Raw genomic sequence first — 27567 nt, forward strand, 5'->3', positions numbered from 1 at the left:
TTAATGCTTTGAAAACTGGTCTCCGGGGTGCTTGGTCTTTTAATGGAGCAATTTGGACCTGAAGTGTTCTCACCTATCTGCCCCAGGATTCCTGCCAGCTCCGTGAGCTAGGAAGCATGCAGCCGAAAGCTGCTCAAAAGGGAACCTTGCAATTGTTCCATATTAAACAGCAACGTCCATTGGGGACCCATTTGGTGGCTAACCCAGGGGAGTTTTAAGGGGGGGGGGCTCAAATTGAGATGCGCCTCTTTTTGCTCGAGTCAACTGCATTTCTCTGGCGGTTTTCTCCCCTCCCGCAGGCAACCTGTGCATATCAGAGAACGAGAGGAGGGTGGTCTCCGGAGAAGCCTGGGAGAAGCTGCAGCGCTACTTCCGGAATGCCCCTGAGTTCCCAAACAGCAAAGACTCCTGTTCTCAGTGCAAGGTGGCGGACTCCTCTTCATTGGAGGTTTTTAAGGAGAGGCTGGACGGCTACCTGTCATGGATGCTTTAGTTGAGATTCCGGCACTGCAGGGGGTTGGACTAGATGACCCCGGGGGGTCCCTGCCAACAATTCTGGGATTCTATAAGGTGTCTGGGTTGCCTTTTCCCTGCCTCAGACGGAGTGTGATCTGGGTCCGAGAATGCCCCAGAAACCCAAGCACTAGGAAATTTTGCAGGCAAATGAGCCCTAGAGGGGGCAGGGGAGGTGTGACAAATGCCTGCAGGACAGTTCTGGGTCTGTTTGTGCTATGTAGGAAGCAACCCTAAGCAGCCTCATTGGTTCATCTACCTCAGTATTGTCAACACTGACTGGCAGTATCCAGGGCTCTCGTCCCTGGAGATGCCAGGGACTGAACCTCAGGCCTTCTGCAGGTCCTTTGCCACTCAACTATGGTGCTTAGAAATAAAGCAAGGGCTGATTTAGATGTGAGCATAAGAAACGACTGAGTTGGCTCGCCCTAGCTCAGTATTTCCTAAGACTGCTCCCCACCACACAGTCCCTGCAGCCAAAGAATCGCAGGCACTGTTGCCACAACCCTTGACTTCAAACCGCGCTTCCCAAAATGGGTGGTAGCACCTCTTTGTGGGTGCTGGGATTTTCTAGGGGGTCGGCGAGAGGCAAGGCCGCAGCAGGGATACGTTGGCTATGGATCTGACTATCAGACTGGTATCTCTGGAGCAAGTCCATCAGTTATGTTGATTTCCTTAAACGAAACAGTTTTAGCTGGATTTTGAATGAATGTGCAATTAATTGTTCCTTAGCGGGTCGTGCCAACCGCTCTTCTGAGTAATGGTTTTTTATAGGGCAGGCAGCACTGGGGATGAGTTTATGGAACCAGGGACCCCCCCCCCAATAAAAAGTTTGGGAATCAATGCTGTAAAGCAAAAACATAGCTCCCCCACCCCCAGTTTCTTTCGATCAGGATGAGGAGTGACTCCCTTGTGTGTTTTTCTGCAGATTCTGGAACGGGAAGGGGAAGAGAATGAGGCCCTCCACAAAATGATGGCTGGCGAGCAGAAGGCATCTCTCCCCAACCTCTTCCAGGACAAAAACCGGCCTTGCCTCAGCAGCTGGCCAGAGGTAGGAAGACCAGGAGTTCATGGTAGCAGGGTGGGGTGCTTGTGTGTGTCTCAGAATGAGTGCATATAGTTGCAGCGGCAGAGGTTACTTACAGTCACCTTCTTGTCAATATATGTATGTACACAGATATATATGTTGTATGTAGACTGCTTAATCATCAAAAGCCTCTTAAGTGCTTTCACGATGGCGACTGGTAGATGATGGATTGTTTCCGTTGCTACTCAGAGCAGACACACCAGCCCAGTCCTGTGGAACTCTCTGCCTCTAGAGATCCAGAGGATGCCTTCTGCCTTCTGTGTCCACTTTTAAATGACTGCTGAAACCACTTCTATCCTGCCAGGCCAATGCAGGCAATTAAGAAGTCATCCACGATGGTTAACTGAGTTCTGTTTCTTAACGTGGCTTTTTATTGTATGGTTTTATGCTTTTTAGTGCTGTAAACCACCACCCCCACAAAGTTAGACGCAGTGGTTTGCAAATATTTTTACAAATATATCTGGTTTAATGGACATGGCTCATGTTCATTAACTTCAGGGGGTTTACTGTGAGTAGGACGTAGTTGAATACAACCCATAACAATGCGACATTATTTAGGTTTATAATTTGCCGTTCACTCAAAAGTTCCTAAGGTGGCTTGCAGATGACGTGAAACAATGCAGTTTGGAACCAAATAAAAACCACCTAAATCAACTTAAAAACTACATATAATATACAGGCATGCCCCAGTTATGTGCATCCACTTGTGCGCAACTGCATTTGCATGCGCCACCATGAAATAAATTCTGTGTGCAGAGTCCAGGAACATACCCCCCCGCTTAAGTGGGGGGATGAGTGTATATCAGTCCGGGGTGCCACCTCTGTCTCTGGCCTGAAGGGTTTTTTCCTGGGAGCTGCATCTTGGCTGCATTGTAGAGATCCAGTCAGCAGCCTCCAAACCAGTTCTCCATTTCTGCATCTGGGCAGTAGTGCCTGTGGTGAAGATCATTAATCCAGAGTTTGTGACTGTCCTTGAACACGCTGTCCTCTGGGCAAAGGAAGGCCCGAGGTTAAGTAGCTTGTCCCTAATATATTTTGGGCTGCAGCTCCCATCAGCCCTGGCTGGGTTGATGGAAGTTGTAGTTGAGAACTCTTGGAGGGCTCCAGGGCAGGTAAGACTAGTCTAATTGAATGCCCAGGGGCAGCATCACTGCCTACATGCATTCAGCCTCCCCTAAGTAGACCCACAAACCCAAACTACAGGCCGTGGTTACAAGTGATTGTTTACAGCCTTCTCAGGAAGCCTGATGAATGCTGCTTGGCTTTTTGTGAAAACTTTAATCTGGGCAGCAGCTTTTGATTGATGGGGTCTGTGCGTTCAGATTTTAGGGCATTGAATTACAAGAGGATCTGTCCTGGAGTGTCAACACAAGGGGGCTTGTGAAGAAGGCGCAGCAGAGACTGTACTTTTTGAGAATACTAAGGAAAAACCATCTTCCGCAGAAACTGCTGCTTGCCTTCTATCACTGTGCCATTGAGAGCGTGCTCACTTATGGCTTATGTGTGTGGTACGGAAGCTGTACTACCCGGGACAGGTTGGGGTTGTGCAGAGTTGTTAAGGCAGCAGAGAGCATTGTTGGCTGCCCACTCTCCACCTTAGAGCAGATTTATGCCACAAGGTGCCATAGGAAGGCACTGGACATAGTAATAGATCCATCGCATCCTGGTCACTGTCTCTTCGAGCTCTTGCCATCGGGACGGAGATACAGGACGATGAAGACAAGAACGAGCCGTCTTAAGAACAGCTTCTTCTCCAGAGCGATCTCGGCCCTGAATGGGAAGCCCGGACTTTGAAAGTCATCTAATCTCCCTTGCTGCATTAAACTGTATTGTTTAATTAGTGTTTTTATGGAGCAGTCAAGTAATTTCGTTGTCCCCGAAGGGGGCAATGACAATAAAGATATTATTATTATTATTATTATTATTATTATTATTATCATTATTATTATTATTATTAACCAATGTTTTCGGGGGCAGAACTTTAAATCGGCAGGGGAAAGGCTGCTATTGGAAGCAGCCCTTGAAGTCTTCCTCTTTTCTTGCCCTCCACATAACGTTCTGCGGGGGAACAAGGAACTCCCTGAAAGTCTGAATTTCACAAAAGTTGGCAAACTGTCTTTCAGGAGGTGGACGAGCTGTACGTCGTTTCAAAGTTCTTCGTGGAAGAATGGAGGAAATTTGTGAGGTGAGAAGGCAAAGGGAGAGTGGCTGCTGGGCCAGTCCAAAGGCCCACTTCCCCAGCCAGGTGCCATTGTGACTAGTGGGTGAAACAGCTTCTGTTTCATAGCCCCAGATCTCCCTTGCTAGTCCTTGAAAACAGGGGCCTTCTGCATGCAAACAGGAGCTTAGAGACCCTTCCCCCTTTTATTAGAGCTGGAAGGCTGCTCTGCTTCCACCTGACACGTTCTCCCTCTTTCTAGTCTGGTTAAAATAAATTGAAAGTAGCAACCCTACTTTCTTGCTTGTCAGAAGGGCTTTTGCTATGCAATGCCTGCCATCTCTGCCTCTTCTTCTGACCTTCAACCAGGCGGCCTACACGTTGCAGCCCCGTCTCCTCGGTCGGGAACCGGGATCTTCTCTGTCCACATGGCGGCCTGATGTTCACGTTTGCCTCCATGATCAAAGACGATTCTAAACTGTGAGTTGCTTCCGTTCAGTAGTTGCATCTTTTTCATGTATTTTTTTTGGGGGGTAAGGGGTGCAGGCAGTGAGGTGGATTTGCATGGGTTGCAGATCAGCGCCCGGCTGCCCAGTATAGGAACTCAGGGAGCTGCCATCTCTACCGAGTCAGATCCCTTGGCCTGTCTAGCTCAGTATTGTCTGCACTGGCAGGCAGGTTTATCCAGGGTCTGAGGCAGGGACTTTCCTCCCCCAGCCCCTACATGCAGATGCTGCATGGAATGGAACCTGGGACCTGTGAGGCAGGTGCTCTGCTGCTGATCTTAAAAACAAAGCAAGTTTCTAGTCCTCAAGATTCTGAATAAATAGCAAGCAGCCACCTCTGGAATGAAGGCTCACGTGGGCAAGCAGCCTGCATTCATTCATTCAACCAACCATCCAGGGTGGTGTTTGCTGAGGCTTTTCGAAAGCACTTCTTTAACTGGGATCCCCTTCCCTGCTGCTTTTGATGCACGTGGTCTGGAGTGTTGCGGGAAGAGGGAGGCTGCCCTCCCCTTTCCAAGTAAGGCGGCATGTTCTGCTTCTTGGCACAGTATAGCTCTGATATGGCCCAGCGAGTGGGAGAAGATCCAAAAGCTGTTCGTGGTGGACTACGCCGTTCGAGTCATCCGGAGGCGGCCCGCCGACACCAGCCCCGAAGCCCCGCTCTTCATCACCGAACCTGGTGAGTAAGCAAGCAAGTTTCCTCTGTCTCCCCCACCTCAAAAAATAATAATAATAATAAATCACGGGCTTGTGCAAACTCCACACTATGTTGTACTCTTCCCACTGGGTTCTGGCATTCGCTTTTTCTGCAGGTGGCTGCAAGCTCAGGTGTTCCACTTTTATTTTTAGATGACCTGCAGACATGCCCGACTGCCTGGGCTGTGTTCCATGCTGAGGTTGTGCACAAGACCATTAACTTGCATTATGTAAGCATTGGGCCAAAAATTATTTCAGGCAGCTGCTGTGCTTCAGAGATGACAGCTTCTCCTGCCCAACCCCTGTGCTTTGGAGATGGAACCTTTTCGTAGAGCCAGAGTATATATATATTTTTGCGGCTGGTTCCTTTTTCACATATAAGCTGCAAGCAGGTTTTTTTTGTAAAATTCCTAGCGGCTTTAGAATTTTATTTTTTATAGTGATTTTTCATTGAGCTCTTGGTGCGACTAACAATACAAAAGACACCTTAAAATGCAAAAAAGTATAACTAGAAGCAAATTCAGAATCGATGAAATATGGGATGACAAGACGTCATAAAGGATTTCTGCATGTACCCAAAACCCACTTCGGATTTGAACCAGGTGTATTATAATATGCTGGTTTCCTGTTATTGCAGCTATTTCATTATTAGTTGTTTTTCTACTTCCTTTATTACAGGAATCAAATGGTAATGGATAATAATAACATGAATTTGAATTTATACAATACGAAATATACAGTATGCTGTAGGATTTTGGTATTGGTCTGTGTTGTAAGCCATATTGAGGTAGCATTATTAATCACTTCACAATGGAGTGGAAGGTTTGCAGGCTGTGAAGGACTTGCTGACAAATTTATTGACAGCTACACAAATTATGATAACTAGAAAGTGGAAGGGGCAAGTAGAATATAAAATGGAAGAATGGTATAAAGAGGTGTGGGATATAGCTATTAATGATAAATTAGCATGTGCCATTAAGGTCAGACGGGGAATACGCAGGAGAAATTATGGAAGGTGTTTGTAGAATTGGTACTGTTAAAACAGGAAGGAGTCAAACCATCACAAGAGGTGTTGAAATTTTGGGAGGTTGGATAGTTACAATGGAATGGATTGGGGGTGGGGTGCACATTTTTATTCTTATTTATTTATGATTATTACTTTTATCAAAAGAAAAAAGAAATAAATACAGTCATACCTCGGGATGAATACGCTTCAGGAAAAGCATTTTTGGGTTGCACTCCGCGGCAACCCGGAAGTAACGGAGTGTGTTACTTCCGGGTTTCACCACTCGTGCATGCGCTGACGCTCAAAATGACATCATGTGCGTGTTATGTTCGCTTCAGGATGCGAACGGGGCTCCGGAACGGATCCTGTTCTCATGTAGAGGTACCACTGTAAAAAGAATTACAGCGGTACCTGAGGTTACGTACTTAATTCGTTCCAGAGGTCCGTTCTTAATCTGAAACTGTTCTTAACCTGAAGCACCACTTTAGCTAATGGGGCCTCCTGCTGCCGCCGTGGTGCCAGAGCACGATTTCTGTTCTCATCCTGAAGCAAAGTTCTTAACCCAAGGTACTATTTCTGGGTTAGCGGAGTCTGTAACCTGAAGCGTACGTAACCTGAAGCGTATGTAACCTGAAGTACCACTGTACGTGAAGAAGAAGAAATGAAGATAACCTCTGAAATATCTGTACTTTTTTGTGTGCGTGTAAGTAAATAAAGGCTTGTGGTTGTTCTTGGTTTAGTGACATTGCCCAAAGTGCTTGGTCTTTGTAGAAACAGACCCCGCTGGTAGTTCATCGGCCTTTCTCCTTTCTTTGCTCCCCAACCTTCCAGAGCTGTGCTCAGAATGCAGAGAAGGGCTCTTGTGCCAGCAGGAGAGGGACCTGAGAGAGTATGCCCAGGCCACCATCTACGTGCGGAAAGTGGTGGACAACAAAAAGGTAGAGAGGCTCTGTCCACCTCACCCCGGCGTATTCTCCTGTGTGCTCTCTTTCTCTGCTTCATAGTTCTGGCCTAATCCCTCCTTCCTTCTCTGGCCTTTATAGAATCATAATTGGAAGGGACCATGCTAATCCTCCAGTCCAAGGCAGAAATCTTTTGCCCAATGTGGGGCTGGAACCACTGAACCTGAGATTAAGAGTCTCATGCTCTTCCAGTTGGGATATCCCAGCCTTCATTGAGTTCTCTGTTACAGCACAATCCTCTCGGGGCCACCGGCATAAGGACTTCAGGAACTTCTTAGGTGAAATGTTGGGGAGGGACTGTTGAGCTGCAATGGAACCTCCATGGCCAATGGCAGTATATCTCTGAACAGCTGAGCAGGGGGAAGCAAAGGAAAGGTGTTTGTCAAGCTTCTTGGTTGGAGATGGAGTCTCAAGCTATAGGAACCTGGGAAGAGTTTTCTCTGGGGCCTTCTGCATGCAAAGCAGCTACTCCTCTCGTAAACAACGCCAGATTTCTAGTCCTCATGGTTCTGAGTAAAGGGCTGGTTTGAATAGGAAATTTCCTTATACCTTACGCTGAGCCAGATTGTTGGGGTCATCTAGGTCAGCATTGTCTACACTGACTGGCAGCAATGACTCTCCAGGGTCTTTCCCAGCCGCAATGGGAGATGCTGTCAGGGTTTGAACCCGGGACGCTTAGCCTCAGCCCTTCCCCAGCTTTATATGGAGCTGGGGGAACTTTGGGGAGCTGCTGAAAGATGCCCACCCACCTCAGGAATTTATGATGACTCTCCCCTCTGCTGACATATGTCCTAGTGTTTCCGCCAAGGTGCTGGGAACCAGCTGATCACAGCAGAATATTAAGTCCTAGTGTGGGAAGGTCACAAGATCCTGTTGAGCAGGTTTCTGGAGAGGCTGCATGCAGGATTCTCTTCCTCTGCAGCTGCTGCTGTTGCAAAAGGGCAGAGGGCTTTGTTTGTGGGAACAGAGCATGTTGAAGGGCAAATGGCATCACCTTGGCCAGCATAACGGAACGGCTGCAATCGGGCTGGTTCTTGCCAAGGGTCTCTCTTGGCAGGGAAGATCCAATCTAGGCTTCCGTGCCGTTTGTGTCCTGTATTTTTGACACCTAGGGAGCGGGGAGAGAATTGAAAGACAGCATCAGTGGAAGCAATGGAGAGGAATAGCAAAGCAGTCAGTTTGGGTAAACAGGCCATTGCTAGAAGATCAGGGGCTCTTGTGGGCCTTTGGTGTTGCTAGATCTTATCTCAAAGCAAGTCTCCAAAGCTGATTAGGCTTCCCATTTTGTAGTCAAATACATAAAAGGTAAAGGTACCCCTGACCATTAGATCCAGTCGTGGACGACTCTGGGGTTGCGGTGCTCATCTTGCTTTACTGGCCGAGGGAGCCGGCGTACAGCTTCTGGGTCAAGTGGCCAGCATAGAATCATAGAATCATAGAGTTGGAAGAGACCACAAGGGCCATTGAGTCCAACCCTCTGCCAAGCAGGAAACACCGTCAGAGCACTCCTGACATATGGTTGTCAAGCCTCTGCTTAAAGACCTCCAAAGAAGGAGACTCCACCACACTCCTGGGCAGCAAATTCCACTGTCAAACAGCTCTTACTGTCAGGAAGTTCTTCCTAATGTTTAGGTGGAATCTTCTTTCTTGTAGTTTGGCTCCATTGCTCCGTGTCCGCTTCTCTGGAGCAGCAGAAAACAACTTTTCACCCTCCTCTATGTGACATCCTTTTATATATTTGAACATGGCTATCGTATCACCCCTTAACCTCCTCTTCTCCAGGCTAAACATGCCCAGCTCCCTTAGCCGTTCCTCATAAGGCATCGTTTCCAGGCCTTTGACCATTTTGGTTGCCCTCCTCTGGACACGTTCCAGCATGACTAAGCCACTTCTGGTGAACCAGAGCAGCGCACAGAAATGACATTTACCTTCCCGCTAGAGCGGTACCTGTTTATCTACTTGCACTTTGACATGCTTTCGACCTGCTAGGCTGGCAGGAGCAGGGACCTAGCAACGGGAGCTCACCCCGTCGCGGGGATTCGAACCGCCGACCTTCTGATCGGCAAGCCCCAGGCTCTGTGGTTGACACCACAGCACGACCTGCGTCCCTTAGTCAAATCCTCTCTATTTCACTCAGACATACACACACACACACACACACACACAGAGAGAGAGAGAGAGAGAGAGAGAGAGAGAGAGAGACTCAAACATATACACAGATACACACACAGATTTCTCCTTGCCCAATCTCGAGGTAGAGACCAGCATCTACCAGCAGCCTTATGACGCAACTCTCATGTTTTTGAGCCTTCTGTGGCTGCGGTGAACTCTCGACAACCTCTGACTTCAGGTGCCTTTTCCTTTTTTCTAAAGGCGACTCACAGGTGTGCTGTTTTCCTTTGTTTCCCCCTCGCGTCTGATGTCATGTCCAGGTCATGAAGGATGCCGCCCCAGAGCTGAACATGAGCAGCTCTGAGGCAGAGGAGGAGCGAGAGGAGGCCCGCCTGGAAGGGGAGCAGGATCCAGATTTTAACCAGGTATGTCCTTGGTCACCATTTTTTTTGGTTTTAAGATCATTTGTTTCTCCTCCTCCTCCTCCTGGCTCTGTGGATTGTGAACTCGCTCCTCATCTCTGCACCCTGGAACCGCTGAAAGCAAGTGGTCGAAGCACACGATTTGAGGCCAGACTTAAAAGCATGTGCTTAAACTGCAGAACTCTCTCCCCCGGGAGGCAGGGACGACCACCAACTTGGGTGGCTTTGAAAGAGGATTGGCTCTGCCCAGCCTCCACAGTCAGAAGCAGCTTCTGAAGACCAGATGCTGGAAACCTGAGGAAGGGAGAGGGCTTTTGTGCTTGGGTCCTGCTTTCCGGGTTCCCATAATGGGCACCTGGTTGGCCACACAGAGAACAGGAGGCTGGACTAGCCGGGTCCGCTTTGGCCGGATCCAGCCGCAGGGCTCTTCAGTTCTTAAAAATGTGTGGCCAATTCCAGCTGGCTGAAGGTTCATGGGACTTGGAAGTCGGACGGAATCTCAAGGGCTGCAAGCGGTTTCCCCAGATCTGGTATTGCAGTTCATTAGAGCCTCTTAGATAAGAACATGGTGGGTTGGGAGTAGGGATTTTGCTTGCTAAGTCAAGAAACCAACCTGCCGCTCTGGCAGTCGAGTCCAATGAGCTGCCTTCCTGCTTCCAGGCCAACAGCAACACGAAGCGGCAGAAAATGTCACACCCAAACTACATAGTCTACCAAAAGCAGGGGATCCGCCGGAGCACGCGGCACAGGAAGGTGCGCGGGGAGAAAGCCCTCCTGGTGTCGGCGAACCAGACGTTGAAAGACCTGAAAATTCAGGTGAGGCGGACTTTGCCCTGAGCCCTGGAGGTGGCTTGCCTGAGTCCTAGCGGTCGGCGTGGGCGGGCCTCCTTCCTCCCCCAAAGCTATACTTGGGAATCTGTAGAATCATAGAATTGTAGAGTTGGACGTGATCTCCAAGGGATTGCAGCTAAAGCATCCCTGACAGATGGCCGTCCAGTGGGGAAAGAGAAAGGGTGATGCTCACCTTGAGGGTTCTGATCACTCTTTTAAGACCTGTGATCTTATTTTAAGGTATTGTATCCTTCTCTCCCCCCCCCCAACCACCTAAAGTGATAGTGGGGGGAGCAGAGGAGTGCCCCTTTGGTTGTGGGTTGGGGCTGAAAGGGACAAAGCGGAGGTGACAGATCGGGGCAAGAGAGGGAGAGAAACGGAGGAAGCAACATGCCTCAAGTTTTTGCCGTGGGGAGAAGCACTTGGGTGTTGTATTTCTTAAAATGTGTTTGTTTTGCTGCCTGCAACGGTTGCGCCTCCTGCCCCTCATTTTGGCACACAGATCATGCACGCCTTCTCCGTTGCTCCTTTCGACCAGAACCTGTCGATCGATGGGGCGATACTCACCGACGACTCGGCGACGCTTGGCAGCCTCGGAGTCACTCCGGAGTCCGTTGTTTTATTAAAGGTAAGCCGGGAGAGTTCCTTGCTGGTAGGTGTGGCTCTCCTTCCACCAAGATATTTGTGGCAAGGTCAGTGGTTGTGTGCTGCAATGCAATCTGGCTCTTTCTGTGCCAAAAACTTCCAGCCTACCTACTTTTCACTAGGAAGTTCAGGGGCAGGGGACCATATCAATGGCTACTATCCACAATAGCAATGCTCTGTCTCAACTGCTGGAGGCAACAGTGCTCCAGAATATTAGTTACTGGGAATCACAGGAGGAGAGCGTTTCTGTTGCACTCGGGTCCTGCCTGTATGTTTCCCATTGGGGCATCTGGTCAGCCATTGTGAGAACAGGAGACTGGGCAAAATGGGCTATTGGCTTGATCCAGCAGGGCTGTTTGTATGCTTTCATGTTGGCTGAGCACGGGCTGATGGGATTTGTAGACCAACAACATTTTGGGGGTCACCAGTTACCCCTTCCTACATTCATTCATTCATTCATCCATCCATCTGTTCCTGACTGGTCATAGTGCCCACCTGAGGCCTTATTTTGACCTGGGTTCAGATCCCCCCTTCCCCTGCAAAAAGGAAGCCAAGAACACACTACCTTAACTTGTCATCCCCTCTGCCCGCCCCGGTCTGTAACTCATTTGGATCTTGGGGCTGCCTTGATCTCCTTTAACTTCAAGGCAAAAAACAATGGTTGAAGAAGAGCCACTGGAAGTAAGTGCTGGTTTTGACTTCTGGGAGGAAAAGGTGGCTGGCTAGTGGTCCACTGCTGCAATTCCTGTTGACAGAGATAATTAAGTGGACCAGCCCCTTTCCTGGCTGAAGCTTTTGCAGACACCTTTATAAAAAGTCAGTAGGGATAAGCCACCTAAAGCCCTCGTTGCCACAGCTGTGAACAGTTCAGGCCAGGTTCCCAAAAGGGGACGAACCGCCTTGTTTCTTTGTTTTTATTCTGGATCTGGAGTGTTTGGCCTGGAAATGTCGTCTGGTGACATGGAGCAGGAGGCCTTGTCTCTCTTGGAAGCACATCAGCCAAATTGGCTTAACAGGGCTCCTCTTCTCATGTCTCCCTTTTTCCCTTCTTCCGACAGGCAGATGAACCAATTGTGGACTATGCAGCAATAGATGATGTAATGCAAGGTAAGGAGAAGTTTGCACACACACACGCTCCTCTGGAATAATCCCTGCTGCTTCCCGTCCAGTCATTTTTACCCATTGGAGTGGGGAGGCAGGAGGTGGTAACTGGAGCAAAGGGTCCAGTCTGAGACTGACTCACCCAGTTGTCAAGGGGTGGGAACCAGACCTTGGTCGTCGTCATCCCCCCCCCCCCCAAGTGCCAGGGAAAGCTGCCAAGAAGGCGTTATTGAAACTTGTGGGGAGCTGTAGCTCGGTAGAGCATCTGCTTGGCATGTCGAAGTACCCAGCATTCAGTCAGCATCTCCAGTTGGGACTGGGAGAGTCTCCCTGCCTGAAAACCTGGAGAGCCACTGTACGCAGTATTGAACTAGAAGGGCCAGGGGGTCTAACTCTGTACAAGGCAGCTTCCTCTGACCCTAACCTCCACACCCCAGAATGTGCCTTGACCTGTTTGCTTTCCTTTGCAGTCTGCATGCCCGAAGAGGGATTTAAAGGTAGGCTTTCTTTTCTTTTCCCTCCAGCCTTATTTATACCTGCCACGTGTTTTGCTCTCTTCTAAGCTTTCTCCCCCCGCCTTTCCAAATTTCCCCCTTCCCCTTCCATTTACTCTCCAGGTACCGGTCTCCTTGGACACTAATGTTTTTCGACAACCGCGCCAGCAGCAGAAGTAACTGGGGTGTAGGGAGATGAGTTTGGGCTCTGGCTGGGCATTCCAAGAAAGGTGGACTTCAAAAAAACCAGCCAGCCGCCCAGCCCCCTTCCTGGAGGTGGGACTCCATTCTGAAGGGCCTTGGCCTCCTCACACACTTGCGCTGCAGGAGAGAGAGAGAGAAAGAGCTGTTCTTTGGAGGAGAGCTTTCTGGCCTAGTACAACAGAGGTGGAGTGTTGAGCGGTTTCAAGGCTGCACCTCTCCGTTTTCCCCCTGCAGAGGAAGAAGGGTCGGCTTGTTGCAGCATCAGATCTCCCCCACCTCCCCTCCTGCGACCTTTATTTCTGGATCTGCTCTTTCAGCGAGGCAGGTGTTCGGCTCCCTGGCAGAGGTCTTTCGAGAACTTGCAGGATTTTCTGTTTCCAGTAGCCCTTGGCTTCCTCTGGCACTTCATAGATATGCCCCCCAGGATTGAACAGCCTGCAAAATCCCTTTCTAAAAGTCTGAGGTTTGGGGTGGGTATGGGGAGAGAGGCACTTATTCAGCCTGTTATCAAAAAACAATGCCCTCCTGTTTTGTTTTGTTTTGCTTTGCTTTTGTTTAAGCCTTCACTTCCAACATATTAAGATGGGCCCCTGATAATTAATCATAGTGAATTATTCTCGGGAATAACTTGATTTATTTTGGACCACTTTCTCTGGTGGAGGGAAGCCCCAGTTTTCAGCCCTGCCAGATTGACCCAGGAGCCCAAGTGAGACTTTGGTGCAGGTGGAGGCAGAGTCTCCCACACACACTTGCCTGCCTTTTTCTTTGGGGTGGGGAGCAATGCACAAACGCTTCCTTAGACCTTCTGACACATATCCAAAAGAGCTTTGAAAAATGATGGTGGTCCTGCACAACCGTCGGGGGGGGGGGGAGCGTTAGCATTTCAAAAGGGTGTGACAAGTTCATTTTCCCTTTTGTAACAGAGAGCTGTAAATTTGGTGGTCCTACTATACTATCTCAATTTGCTGTTCCGGGGAAGGCAGGTGAGGGAGCCTGCGAAATTGGCGAGGTTTTCCAGCTGGGGCTATGGGAGTGGGGGGCGTTGAGGTTCGTTCTGGGTCTACCTTGGTGCTGGCCTTGGATCCAGTGAACAGCCCTGGGTCTTTCTTTTTAAAGAGGCGAAACGTGGCACTGAACAATCTTATTCTTTCCCAAGGTAAAGAGTTAACAGTAATAATTCAGTCTGCCGTTGTGAGTGCTTTATAGAGCAGCCTGCCTTTCTCTCCATCTCCATCTCCTTCCTTTCAGGAGCCAGGCCCAGAAGTGGTCTTAATTGTTCTAGATGGAAAGCAGCGATGCATGGACATCTAGCCCCTGGGAGTTCTGATATTTTTATTTTCCATTTACTTCCCCCACCACCTACCCACCCCCCCTTTCCGGGTTTCGTAATATTTCCTTGATGGGGGGGCAGGGCAGAGTGTGTCTTAATTCACAAGGAAGACCGATCGACCATGCTGTGCTTGTATATATGTGTGCATACTGAGTGTGTGTGTGTGTGAGAGAGAGAGAGAGAGAGAAAGATGGAGACTGACACACGAGTGATGCCTAAATTGTACCAAACCACCATTTCTGCCGGTCGCAGCTCAGCAGGGGAAATGGGATCAAGCCTCACTCCTCATGCTTGGGACCCTCTTCTTTGTCCACACTTGAAAAATGTTTTTGGACTAGTTTTCAGAGCCTTATTAAAAGTGTGTCCACATGGTCAGTCTTACCTTATTTGTACTGTACTGCATATAAAACGTGTGTGTGTTTTTCACTTGCCTGCTCAGGTATTTTCTTTCCCCCCTGCACTTTTATAGATTCCTTATCAACCAGTCATGACAACTTCTTTCTGTTTTTCTTTTAAAATTGAGGTTTAAGAGCTACACACACACACACACACACACACACACACACACTGTTGATTGTCATCAACCCTTATGCTGGCTTGACTTGTATCTCACGTGAAGACACACCGGTGAAGCTTAAGGCATTGAAGCTACAACTTCCCTGCTTGTTTTCTCCCCATTGTCATGAAATGCATTTATTCCCCCTCACACACACACACACACGAATTTATGAGGTAGCCTCAGGAATTGCTCGCTGACAGAATTTAGCACACTGAAGTTTTGGTTTTGTTAACATTGGAATAAAAATCACAAAGCCTAGTAGTGAGTTAAGTGTGAGCTGCCTTCTCCAAGTCACTGCAAGCTAGCTTTTTGAAATAGTATATTGTTCAGAAAAGCGCACCCGAAATGGTCAAGGGATGGGAGCGACACCCCCGTGAGGAAAGGTTGCAACATTTTGGACCTTTTAGTTTAGAGAAGAGATGAGTAAGAGGCAACATGATAGAAGTTTATAAAATTATGCACAGCCGAGAGAGAGAGAGTAGATAGAGAAAATATCTATCTAGAATTCATGGACATCCAGCAGAGCTGAATATTGAAGGATTCAGGACAGATAAAAGAAAGTAACTGTACACGCAGTGTAAACTATGGAACTCCCTGCCACAGGAAGCAGTGATGGCCACCAACCTAGATGACTTTAATGGCTATGCTCTGCCTCTCTGGTGATACTTCTGAATACCGCTTGCTGGACACCACAGAAGCGGAGCAGGATCTTGTGCTCAGGTCTTGTTTCCTGCTTGGCAGGGGGTTGGACTCGATGGCCCTTGTGGTCTCTTCCAACTCTATGATTCTATGATTCTATGGTCTTGCGTACAGGGTTTTCCCCATTGGGGTATCTGGTCAGCCGCTGTGAGAAGGTGACGCTGGACTAGATGGGACACTTGCCTGATCCAGCTGCCTCTTATATGTCCCTGTATATCTGTGATGCAACCAAGACTGCATTGCAAATATGTCTGCAAATGTGACAATGAACTCTTGACAACATTGACTCTCCTGTATGAGAATCTCTGCAGTGCCTGGAGACAGGCAGTCAGGTTGTGTATCCACAACTGAGTAGAGGAAGAATGACTCCTAGGAGGGGCGTAGAGAGAAGAAATGCCATGGTGTACCTGTAGCAGCAAAATTCTCCCCACCTGCAATAAAACGGGCCTCTCCTGCGTCGGTTTCTACAGCCACAGCAGCCGCTGTAACTCTCTCAATGGTTTAACTTCACCCCCAAAGGACCACTCCATTGTCTCTTGAGATGGATGGAGGCCAACAATGTCTGGGCCTGGTGGGAGTTGTACTCAAACATTGAGGGAAAGGCTGATTTCGTTTCTGCTTGTTGGTTGTAGGTGACAAGGAGACTTTCCTCCAGACAAGTCTCTTAATCAGTCCATCCTAGTACAGTGGTGCCTCGCAAGACGAAAAGAATTCGTTCCGCGAGTCTTTTTGTCTTGCAATGTTTTTCGTCTTGCGGGGCACCACTGTAGTGGATTGCACTCATGTGCTGCCGAGATGCTCAAGCAAAAATCAGAATGACACGACTTATTCTGATGGCGGTTTTGTGATGCTGCTGGGAGTGCAAGTTTGCCTTCTGCCAGGATCTGTTGTACCTTGCCGACTGGAGTTACCGTAACTGGTTTGTGTTTCGTGCACTTTCCTGGAAAACGTTTTGGGTGTTGGAAGCAACATACATATACATACCCAAGGCAAAGATCACGCCTGAAAGGGGGAAGGGAGCAGCTTCTCTCATCCCTGTCGTCCTGCCTCAATGGTTTGTCAGCCTGAGTTACAAACTGCCATGTGTGGATGAAGCAAAAAAGCTGCCTCTTATACTATGAAGGCCTTTCCAAGCATGAAGGTCACTTGCCCCCCCCTCTCGGTTACCCACGGTAGCCACAAGTCAACAGCAAAGCTGGGGTGTCGTGTGGCCAGGATTTGGCACGGATAAATGCAAAAAAATGCTCTCCCTTTTTAATAAACGGAATAACCACCAGCACCATTTTGCTGTCTGTGATGCTGAAAGATTCCAGCCTCTGGCGCCATTATTTCCTCCTGACATTTGCCCTTTCTAGATGGTACCTCTCTTCATTTTCCTCTCTCCGCTCCTGCAGTAAAATTCAACTGCGATAGGTCTTCCACAGATGACCTGCCTGATGTCTTTTTTTGTTGTTGCAGGGGATGGTTTTTATTTTGGAGATTAAAAGGGGGATATTTGAATCATCTAGACAGCATCTTAAAAAAGTAGAGACATCACCTTGCCGACAAAGGTCCGTATAGTTAAAGCTATGGTTTTCCCAGTAGTGATGTATGGAAGTGAGAGCTGGACCATAAAGAAGGCTGATCGCCGAAGAATGGATGCTTTTGAATTCTGGTGCTGGAGGAGACTCTTGAGAGTCCCATGGACTGCAAGAAGATCAAGCCTCTCCATTCTGAAGGAAATCAGCCCTGAGTGCTCACTGGAAGGACAGATTGTGAAGCTGAGGCTCCAATACTTAGGCCACCTCATGAGAAGAGAAGACTCCCTGGAAAAGACCCTGATGTTGGGAAAGATGGAGGGCACAAGGAGAAGGGGACGACAGAGGACGAGATGGTGGGACAGTGTTCTCGAAGCTACCAGCATGAGTTTGACCAAACTGCGGGAGGCAGTGGAAGACAGGAGTGCCTGGCGTGCTCTGGTCCATGGGGTCACGAAGAGTCGGAAACGGCTAAACAACAACAACATTTGAATCATTGTGTTTGCCTGTAAGAAAGTCCCCAGCACCAAGCTGAAAAAATGACAGTACTATTGACTGGCAGCAAGTGATTCCCCAGGGTTTCAGACGGAAGGGGATCTTTCCTCAGCCCTACCTGCACAAAAAACCAGGGACATACAGAGCAGGTTTTCTGAGCTGCAGCTTGCCCTTTAAGACAGGAAATTCCCTTATACTGAACCAAGCCCACTGTACTGCCTACACTGGCTGGCAGCAGCTCCCCTGGGTTTTTGGCAAGGGCCATTTCCAGCCCTCCCTGGTGATCTCAATAGGCCAGAAGTCTCTGCTTTTGCTGAAACGGTGCAGTGCTTAGCATGTTAGACTAGGCCATGGGAGAGCAGGGTTCAAATTCCCACGCAGTCGTGAAGCTCGCTGGGTGACCTTGAACCAGTTGCTGCCTTCTCTCAGCCTCGCCTACCTTGCAGGGTGGTTGTGGGGGGAGAGGAGGGGGTGAGCCATGTACACCACCTTGGAGGAAATGTTAAAATCAAAATGCAGTGGAATAAATAATTTGCATGCAGAAGGTCCCAGGTGAAATCCCCACGAACACATTCAGGTAGAGCTGGGAATGCCCCCTGCACAAAACCCTGGTGCACAGCTGCTGCCAGCCAGCGAAGACAGCACTGGTCTAGATGGGCCATAGGTTTGCCTTAGTTATAAGCAGCTTCCTGGGTTCATTCCCAAGTTGGCCGGCAGATGGTTCAGATGGGGAGCAGCTGGCTTTGTGCCGCAGGGGTGACATGTTCACCCATCGAGGGAGATGAGATGGGAACAGGTCCTTCATCCTGTTGATTTGGCCCTGCAGCTTTTTCTGCTTGTGAGTGCCGCAGCTCCCTTGCTTCGAGTGGGGCTTGCCACCCCTTCGATGCCAGCATATTGAGATCAGATGCTTTGGAGTGAAGCAGGAACGCCGCACAGCTGCCTTGGGAACAGTTGAAAGCGATCTGCCTGTGATTTGCATCTCATGAATAAACCAGCGCTCGTTTGCATGTCCCCTCTCCCACCTGACTGTCTCCCTTCCCTTCAAAAGCGCCTCGCATTCCCATCCTGAAAAGCTTTGAAGCTGTTTTTTCTTTCTTCTTAAGCCTGCCAAGTGCTCTCCGTGTGGTTTTGATGGCCCATCCAGGCATCTTTTAGAAGACTGCCAGCGAGCTTAAGAGAGGCAGGAGGATATATTTGGCCCCAGCCAGGCTTTGGTACAGGCTGGAGAGAGGAGGAGATGAATTGACCATTTGCTCAAAGAGGAGCCCTTTGATCTGAGGCTGCAGTCGCTGTGGATCTTTGCAAAGTGAGCACCTGCTTCTCCTGAGAGCGTCAGGAGTGCCTGGCTGCAACTGGGTCACGTCAAATTGGGGACCACTTAGCCCAACCTCCTGTTCTCACAGTGGCCAGCCAGATCCCCCAATTGGAAACCCCCAAGCATGACCTGGGCACAACAGTAGCAACTCCCCATCTAGACCAAATGGCTGGGAGGTTGCCTGCTCTTGATAGGGTTATACTCCCTCTCAAGGAGCAAGTACACAGCTTGGGGGTCCTGGTTCCTTGGCGGTCGCTTGAGGTCCTGAAAGACCTACATTGGCTCCCAGTACATTTCCAAGCACAATTCAAAGTGTTGGTGCTGACCTTGAAAGCCCTAAACGGCCTCGGCCCCGTATCCCTGAAGGAGCGTCTCTACCCCACCATTCAGCCTGGACACGGAGGTCCAGCTCTGAGGGCTTTCTGGTGGTTCCCTCCCTGCGAGAAGCAAAGTTACAGGGAACCAGGCAGAGGGTCTTCTCGGTAGTGGCACCTGCCCTGTGGAACACCCTCCCATCAGATGTCAAGGAAATAAACAACTACAGTGGTACCTCGGGTTACATACACTTCAGGTTGCATATGCTTCAGGTTACAGACTCCGCTAACCCAGAAATATTACCTCGGGTTAAGAACTTTGCTTCAGGATGAGAACAGAAATTGTGCTCTGGCGGTGCGGTGGCAGCGGGAGGCCCCATTAGCTAAAGTGGTGCTTCAGGTTAAGAATGGTTTCAGGTTAAGAACGAACCTCCAGAACGAATTAAGTACTTAACCCAAGATACCACTGTATCTTACTTTTAGAAGACATCTGAAGACATCTGTTTAGGGAAGTTTTTAATGTTTGATTTTTTATTGTGTTTTTAATATTTTGCTGGGAGCCGCCCAGAGTGGCTGGGGATACCCAGCCAGATGGGTGGGGTATAAATAAATAAATAAAATAATAATAATAATAAATTAGCCATTGTGTAGTAAGGTTAAACCTTACTGGGAAATGATATACAATGAAATGAAAAGGATGTTTAAAACAACCTTTGTTTTTTTAAAAAAACATACCAGAAGCTTTTCTTTTGGGAATTACAGGGACAGAACTACCCAAACTGTACAGAAACTTATCCATGTATGCTACTACAGCGGCAAGAATGTAACTTGCCTCAAAATGGAAAACAAGCAGAAGTCCCAGCAAAGGAAGAATGGACACAAAAACTTATGGAGTATGCAGAAATGGCAAAAATTACCAGGAAAAAAAATAAGAAATCAAGATAACAACCTTTTTATAAAAGAATGGAAATGGTTTATTGAATATTTACAGACAAATTGTAAACCGATAAGAACATTGGCAGGATTATTGTATTAGCCTGCTGTTTCATAAGAGTATATATTTAAAGAAGATGAATAAATGAGCAAATTAAGTTAATTTGGATATGCAGAAGATATTAAAAATAAGGTTAAGGAATCGCAGAAGGAGGGGGAAGGAAGTCAAGTTTTGAAATGTTAAAATACTGTAAAATTATTGAAATGCATAAACCTGAAAATGTTTGTTTGTTTGTTTGTTTTAAAGAAAGAAACGGGACAAACAGCTCAGTGGTGGACCTGAAAAATTTCCAGGTTCAATACCTAGGACCTCCAAGGAAAACTGGGAAGGAGAGAGCAAGCTTCTGAAATGCTGGACAGCTCCTGGCAGTCAGGCAGAGCTTAAGACCCACTAATGTGTGCTATGAGGATATTTCTCAGCAGTGAGGGCTGATGACCACTAGAACAGGGGTCAGCAACCTTTTTCAGCCATGAGCCTGTCCACTGTCCCTCAGACCATGTGGTGGGCCAGACTATATTTTTGGGGGGGAGAGGAGGGAAATGAACTAACTCCTTTTTTATATATATAAAATATTTATTGCAAATTTTAAACAGAATGAAAATTAACAAACATACATAATGCCATCACCATACAGTTCAACAAAGAAAAAATGGAAAAGATTTAAAGAATAGAAAAAAGGAAAAGAAAAAAAAATGCATAAAAATCAATTTGTCCATAGATCGTATTTCCATAAACTTTGAGCTTCCTCACATCACCTTTTCCTGCGTTCTCCGTCGTACAGTTATAAACAGCAATTTATTACCTTATTTCAAATCATCTTAATGGTTCTCGGAAATTATATCCCCAATTATCAATGTTTTTATCATGTATTGAGCCAATTAACTTAAGCATAATGTTATCTCAAATATCATCATTATCTTATACATCGCTTACTCATATCTCTTATAGCTAAATTACTGAAATGAACTAATTCCTAAACCCCACAAATAACCCAGAGATGCATTTTAAATAAAAGCACACATTCTACTCATGTAAAACACCAGGCAGGCCCCACAAATTATCCAGAGAGCTTGTGGGACTGTGGGCAGGGCAGCTGAAGGTTGGGGGGCAGAGCTAGGAGGGGGTCACTTCAGGCAGAGTCTGCTTATTCTGGTTTCCTCCCCTTGGTAAAAAAAAAACACCCACAGCAATTCTCAGATCTAGAGGAGAGGAAGTAGATATGCAGAGACCTCTCGGGTATCTAGGAATCAGCATTGCAGCGGGTTAGACTGGATGACCCTTGGGGTCCCCTCCAATTTTAGGATTCTAGGATAAATGCCTACACACACCTGTAGTTATTTGATTACTGCTTATCTGAAGAGAGGTGGACAGGAATTGCCCCAAGGAGTCTCAATATGACTCTGGGTCCACGTAGATTGGTGTCATCAATGCTGACCTCTGGCAACCCTCCAAGATGTCGAGAATAATAATAATAATAATAATAATAATAATAATAATAATAATAATATAATAAAAAATTATTAATATCCTGCCCTCCCCAGCTGAAGCTGAAGTATCACAGCATTCTAAAATCAATTCATTTTAAAATCAAACCAGAATCAAATTAATGGCAACCATTGAGCTAGAGTTCTATAAGGATTACAGAAGGAGGGGGTCAGGCTGTGCCTTGGCCAAAGGCCTGGTGGAACAGCTCTGTCTTGCAGGCCCTGTGGAAAGATGTCAATTCCCGCAAGGCCCTAGTCTCTTGTGACAGAGCGTTCCACCAGATCGGGGCCACAGCTGAAAAAGCCCTGGCTCTGGTTGAGGCCAGCCTAACCTCCCTGTGGCCCAGGACCTCCAAGATGTTTTTGTTTGAAGACCGTAAGGTCCTCTGTGGGACATACCAGGAGAGGCAGTCCCGTAGGTACGAGGGTCCTAGGCCGTATAGGGCTTTAAAGGTTAAAACCAGCACCTTAAACCTGATCCTGTACTCCACCGGGAGCCAGTGCAGCTGGTATAGCACTGGGTGAATATGATCCTGTGGTGAGGACCCTGTAAGGAGTCTCGCCGTGGCATTCTGCACCCGCTGGAGTTTCTGGGTCAGTCAGCCCCACGTAGAATGAGTTACAATAATCAAGTCTGGAGGTGACCGTCGCATGGATCACAGTGGCTAGGTCAGGGCAAGAGAGGTAAGGAGCCAACTGCTTAGCTTGGCAGAGAAGTCTTCCCAGCTCAACTGGCAGATTCTGCAGGTGCGTGGGTGGAACTGTGGAAACACAACCCGAGCAGGAATCAATAGCCCAGATGCTGCCTGTATAAAAAGCTTAATGGGGTTCATTATGATTGTAAGGCAAACTAGACTTTGTCCCCATTATAAACCTGCCATGAGATGAAGGGGAAGCAAATCTGGGCAAAGGCCTATCTAAAGGAGCTCCAGGTTTTCCCGAGGTGGAAGCAAAATTATAAAATTCAGGGGAGGCTGGTCATGAGGACGTAGCGAGTCAGAGCCCCACACTTGTTTCCTTCTGTCCCTTGCTACTTTTGGCACCCCTTTCTACCCCCAAGGAAAGACAGAAAAGTTCAGAGCCTGGGCAACTTATTCATGTGGTCCAATTCAACCGATGTCTCATGATGGGGAAAAACAACAAAATGGATAAACAGCTTTTCTGCTTGTATATGTTACTAGTATAAATTTGGTTATGGCGAACAAGCAAGATTGTACAAAACTTGTCGAATGTTTAAATGAGAAAGTTTAGAGCGTTTGCATGCTAGATGAAAATGGATTGATTCAAACTGGGCACATTGAGAAGGGTATTGTAAGTAAAATACCCTCTTTTGAATAGTAGAGTGCTTGGGGCCAAGTGTCCCTTCTTGTTTCTTGCCTCAGGTTGCTGTATTTCAGGGGTCAGCAAACTTTTTCAGCAGGGGGCCGGTCCACTGTCCCTCAGACCTCGTGGGGGGCCAGACTATATTTTGAGAAAAGAAAGAAAGAACGGATTCCTATGCCCCACAAATAACCCAGAGATGCATTTTAAATAAAAGGACACATTCTACTCATGTAAAAACACGCTGATTCCCGGACTGTCTGCAGGCTGGATTGAGAAGGCTATTGGGCCACATCTGGCCCCCAGGCCTTAGTTTGCCTACCCATGGTTTAGGCACTAGGCAGAACTGAGCTCAGGTTCCCAATAAAATATTGGAGGGGGCCAGGTCCCCCAAAGTTGATGGGCCTTGTTATTCAAATGGTGTCCATGTGCCTCATCATGTGAACGATTGTGCAAGGCAGGGGTTACTCCCCCCCCCCAATATTTTATTCACGTTGGCAGCCCTGCTGCCTAGCCTACATCGCAGGGCTGCTGTGGAGATTAAATGATGTGGGGAGGGGAGAACCATCTACTCCACGTTGAGTTCCTTGGGGGAAAAAAGGTGAGGTATCACGGCAGTCACGAAATTAAAAGATGCCTGCTTCTTGGGAGAAAAGCAATGACAAACCTAGACAGCATCTTAAAAAGCAGAGACATCACCTTGCCAACAAAGGTCCGTCTAGTTAAAGCTATGGTTTTCCCAGTAGTGATGTATGGAAGTGAGAGCTGGACCATAAAGAAGGCTGATCACTGAAGAATTGATGCTTTTGAATTCTGGTGCTGGAGGAGACTCTTGAGAGTCCCATGGACTGCAAGAAGATCAAACCTCTCCATTCTGAAGGAAATCAGCCCTGAGTGCTCACTGGAAGGACAGATCCAGAAGCTGAGGCTCCAATACTTTGGCCACATCATGAGAAGAGAAAACTCCCTGGAAAAGACCCAGATGTTGGGAAAGATGGAGGGCACCAGGAGAAGGGGACGACAGAGGACGAGATGGTTGGACAGTGTTCTCGAAGCTACCAGCATGAGTTTGACCAAACTGCGGGAGGCAGTGGAAGACAGGAGTGTCTGGCGTGCTCTGGTCCAGGGGGTCACGAAGAGTCGGACACGACTAAACGACAACAACAAAAATCAGTGCAATCCAATGCAACAAACGTGCGCGGCTGCTGTTGCTCGAAAGTGCGCGCATCTCCTGATTGCCGCCCGCGATCTCGGGATTTGCCTCCCCGCCGCCCTCCTTCCGCGGGCGGCCAATGGGAGCGGCGCACGGGCTGGTGGGCCACGTGACGCCTCGCCTCGCCTCGCCCGGCGCTCACTCGGCTCGCCAGTGCGGCGGAGGCGAGCAGCAGGGAGGCGGAGAGGCGCCGCTCCGGTAAGCGCATCTCGGAGCGCGGGGGAGGCTCGGACCCCTGGGTCCTGCGGTCGAGGCGGCGGCTTGGGCGCCTGTCTCGCTGCGCACAGGTGGGCCGGGAGGCGACCTTGCGGACGGACGGGAGACACCCCTTACCCGGGTCTAGCTAGCTCCGTGGCTGTCAGCGTTCACACGTGCAGTGGCGAGCGCGTCCCGCAGTCTCGTGTTTTCTAGGGCAAGCGGGGACTTGCAAGGGGCGCCCCTCCCTCTCTCATCTGGGATGTTTCCCTGCACGCCTCTCCTGGCCTTTGCCAGCGTCACGTCGGAACGCGCGCTGAGCGGGTCCGGTCAAGGAGACAGGCCCGCCGGCCTCCCCCCCCCACTTCCCCGCTGCCTTTGAGCAGGGGAGGGATCCACTCTGCATCACGGGGCTCATGGTTCCAGGATGGGGTCGGAGGGGGAGTTGGGCGAGAGGGTTCCTGAGCTTGTGCCAAGCGCCGCGGTTGGGAAGAGAGAGGAGGGGGGGTGTCTCCGTCCCCGAGACCAGGGCTGGCAAAGGGTTGCATCCCCCTCCGAGTGGACCTGAGCGAGTCGTGGCTCATTCACTCCAATAGGTCTACTCTGAGTAGGGCAGGCGTCGCGTGCCACCCAGGGCCTCGCCCCCCCCCCCGCCCCTGCTAGCGATGAGCTCTTGGCCGTTTCCCCATTTACAAAATTGCCGAAAACCAGCTTAAGACAATGTCTTGCGTGCAGAAAGGTCTTTCCGAAGCTGGAAATGCGCCACATGAATCAAATGGCTGGCTGTGACAATGGAGGGGTTGCTTGGAGAGAATGTTTCTATTCTATCCCCCCCCCCGCCCCATCCTTCCTCGTTCCCCCCTCTCCCCCCCCCCACCTTCAAGTGGTCCTCAAAGTCTGTCAAATCTCGTTAAGGCTGAGGGGAGGCCTTAAGAACGAAAGCTCTCCCCCCCCCCCAGCCCAGCTCCTTCTAAGCTGCAGTCTCCTTGCTGCAGGGAAGGATGGAGAGAGCTGGGAGGGATGCGTTGGGGGGGGGGGGGTTTGAGAAGCTGGCAGGATGGCAAGCACTTCTCCATCCCCTATGGGGGTCCGGGGTGGGGGGCCGACTTCGCCTGACCTTGATTTGCGGGCTGACCTGCCATGCTTTCCCAGACGTCTTTTGCTTGCAGTGGGGGGTCGATGCTCAGGGGGAGACGTCTCCTTCTTGGACAGGAAAGCCCCCCCAGTGTGACCTCCCTTTTGTGGGGGGCGGGCAGCTGGTGGACCAAATGGGATCTGTGGCCAGAGAAGAATATTTGTTTTGGGGTGGACGCACCTGTCTTGCATACAGTTTCAATCCCAGGTAGGGGAGAGACTCCCTCCTGGAAACCCAGAGAGATGCTGCCAGTCAGTGTAAGCAGTATTAGGAGGACCCAGTGGCCTGACTCTGTAGCTTCCTGTGTTGGGGTGATGATGGGGCAAATGTCAAGAGAAGCAGGAGGACTTTAGTTCAGTGGTCTCTAGGTGACAATCTTACATGGTTAGGGACAATTTCTCTATTCTCATTCTGCAAAGGACCCTCTTGCTAGTTTTTTAAAGAAATGTATCATATTTCTACCCCACCTTTTCCTCTAAGGCGGCGTACGCTGTCCTCTCCCTCCTTGTTCAAATCTACACAACAACCCTGCGAGGGAGGTTAGGCCGAGAGAGGCAGCGACTGGCCCAAGGTCACACACCCAGTGAGCTTTGTGATAGTGGGGGACTTGAATCCTGCTCTCTCCCAGGTCTTTGTCTGGCACTCTAACCACTGTGCCATCCTTCCCTTTAGCTCTCCCAGCTGCTGCGGCTCTTCCAGCTTCTGGTGGCTCTGGAAGGAGGCTGTTGGGTTGCGGAAGCGGCGGGAGTGGCATGCGGGATTCTTGCTGGCTCATCGAAGCCACGTGTGGTTTCTGGTGGTAGCTGCTGGCATCCTGGGTCTCGTGAGCCTGTGGAGGCCGAGGTGGCAGAGAGGACAAGCAGGGCCAGCTGTACCAGTAGGTCTCTCGCAGCTGATTCTTAGTGTCGTGACTGGGCAGCACAATCAATTCATTCTCGTCATCGTTTGTTGCATTGGCTGCATGGGTGAGACTCCCTAGGGCACCAAGGGAACCTGTGGTGCTGTGCATTTTGAGGTACATGCAGAACGACCCAGCATCTCCCCAATGACAGCATCTCCATGCAGGGCTCCTGTGCATGAAACCCTGTCGAGTCGTCGCTGCCAGTCAGTGCTGACAATATTGAGCTTGGTGGACCAATAGGAGGCAGCTTCCTTTCCTCCCATTCTAAGCAGCCCGTTAAAGTTAAAACAAGGATCTAGTCCTCAAGGTTCCGCACAAAGGGCTGATTTTATTAGAAAGCTGGAAGTTGTACCGATAGCTTTGCATCATCAGCAGCAATCTGCAGTGTCTTTCTGGGGTTTGGGGAGGGGTTTTCACCCCAGCCCTACCTGGGGGGGGGATGCTGCTGGCCCTGTTCACCCCACACCCCTTCAGCAAAGGTCAGGACTGGATACTTTCTGCTGCCACAGTTCCCCAAAGAGAGCCGTTTCCTTACAGGTCAGGCTGGGAGCAGTATATGCCTCTCGTATCAGGCAGGTAAAGGGCTTTGCTACACGTGTGTGTGTGTGTCCATTGCATGCGGGCAAGCACACGCCACGGGCATCAAAGCACGTACAGCCTATATTTGGCTGCATTGTTTGGCCTGGGAATGGCAAGAGTCCCCAGTGACTCATGTCTACGACGTGGGCAGGAGTGGGAGACTCAGGGAGGGGGCGGCGTGGCGTTTGTTCAAGCCGATGGCTGTGGATGTGGGAGAGATGGCTCATGTGAAAGAGAACTGTGTCTTCCTCTGTGTGCGTGCGTGTCCCTCCATGTCTGGGTTTGCTCTGCCTTGTGCCACGATTTTCAAGTCCCCTGTCTCCAACAACCCATCATGTGCCTCTCCAAGGGCTCAGCTCGCTTTCAGGCCATTGGTTGGAAGGCACAGAGGGGAGGCGCAATAGGTTTGGGGGCTGCAGGGCTCAGACAAAGGTCTGGGCAGAGGCACAGTGCTCCATTTTGAAATGGGGCTTCAGACCTGCGTCAAATCCAGGCAATCTGAGCCAGGGGCCTGATTCTTTAGTTTGCAACACCTTGGGAGGAGGAGTTTTTCAGCAGCAAGGGGGAATGCATTCTGCACATGCACGGAAGCTCTGTCATTTTTTACTAGGACATGTCATAGGGACTGATCTCGGTGCCGGAATAAGGTTCCTGAACAGTGGTGGGCTACATCTCTGTGTGTGTGCCTGAGGCCTGTTGGCAGTCAAACAGGAGGCAGTGCTTGGTCATAAGAGTCACAGGATTCTAGAGCTGGAACAGACTTCCAGCGGTCATTTA

General features: G+C 49.3%; 2 protein-coding genes across 6 annotated transcripts in view; both read left to right on the plus strand.

Moving 5' to 3' along the window:
• The window catches only part of USP48 (ubiquitin specific peptidase 48), a 38801-nt gene extending 24308 nt beyond the window's left edge, over nucleotides 1–14493 (plus strand). For 2 of the 4 annotated variants that reach the window (XM_082229873.1, XM_082229875.1), the window contains 12 exons: nucleotides 300–448; nucleotides 1442–1564; nucleotides 3724–3785; nucleotides 4128–4238; nucleotides 4813–4943; nucleotides 6798–6904; nucleotides 9361–9465; nucleotides 10123–10278; nucleotides 10796–10921; nucleotides 11997–12045; nucleotides 12510–12536; nucleotides 12657–14493. In XM_082229873.1, the coding sequence (XP_082085999.1) occupies nucleotides 300–448; nucleotides 1442–1564; nucleotides 3724–3785; nucleotides 4128–4238; nucleotides 4813–4943; nucleotides 6798–6904; nucleotides 9361–9465; nucleotides 10123–10278; nucleotides 10796–10921; nucleotides 11997–12045; nucleotides 12510–12536; nucleotides 12657–12679 (1169 nt within the window). In that variant the 3' untranslated portion in view covers nucleotides 12680–14493. Of the gene's footprint in view, nucleotides 1–299; nucleotides 449–1441; nucleotides 1565–3723; nucleotides 3786–4127; nucleotides 4239–4812; nucleotides 4944–6797; nucleotides 6905–9360; nucleotides 9466–10122; nucleotides 10279–10795; nucleotides 10922–11996; nucleotides 12046–12509; nucleotides 12537–12656 lie in introns of those variants that run through there. The other 2 variants (XM_082229874.1, XR_014221490.1) reach the window with 2 other exon arrangements.
• Nucleotides 14494–24104: 9611 nt separating this feature from the next.
• RAP1GAP (RAP1 GTPase activating protein) overlaps nucleotides 24105–27567 on the plus strand; it is a 114445-nt gene continuing 110982 nt past the window's right edge. Inside the window, exon 1 of one of the 2 annotated variants that reach the window (XM_082230017.1) lies at nucleotides 24105–24178. The gene's annotated coding sequence lies outside the window, so the exon portion shown is untranslated. The other variant, XM_082230016.1, reaches the window with a different exon arrangement.

This window comes from Podarcis vaucheri, assembly GCF_965113315.1.
Source record: "Podarcis vaucheri genome assembly, chromosome: 7".
Lineage (NCBI taxonomy): Eukaryota > Metazoa > Chordata > Lepidosauria > Squamata > Lacertidae > Podarcis > Podarcis vaucheri.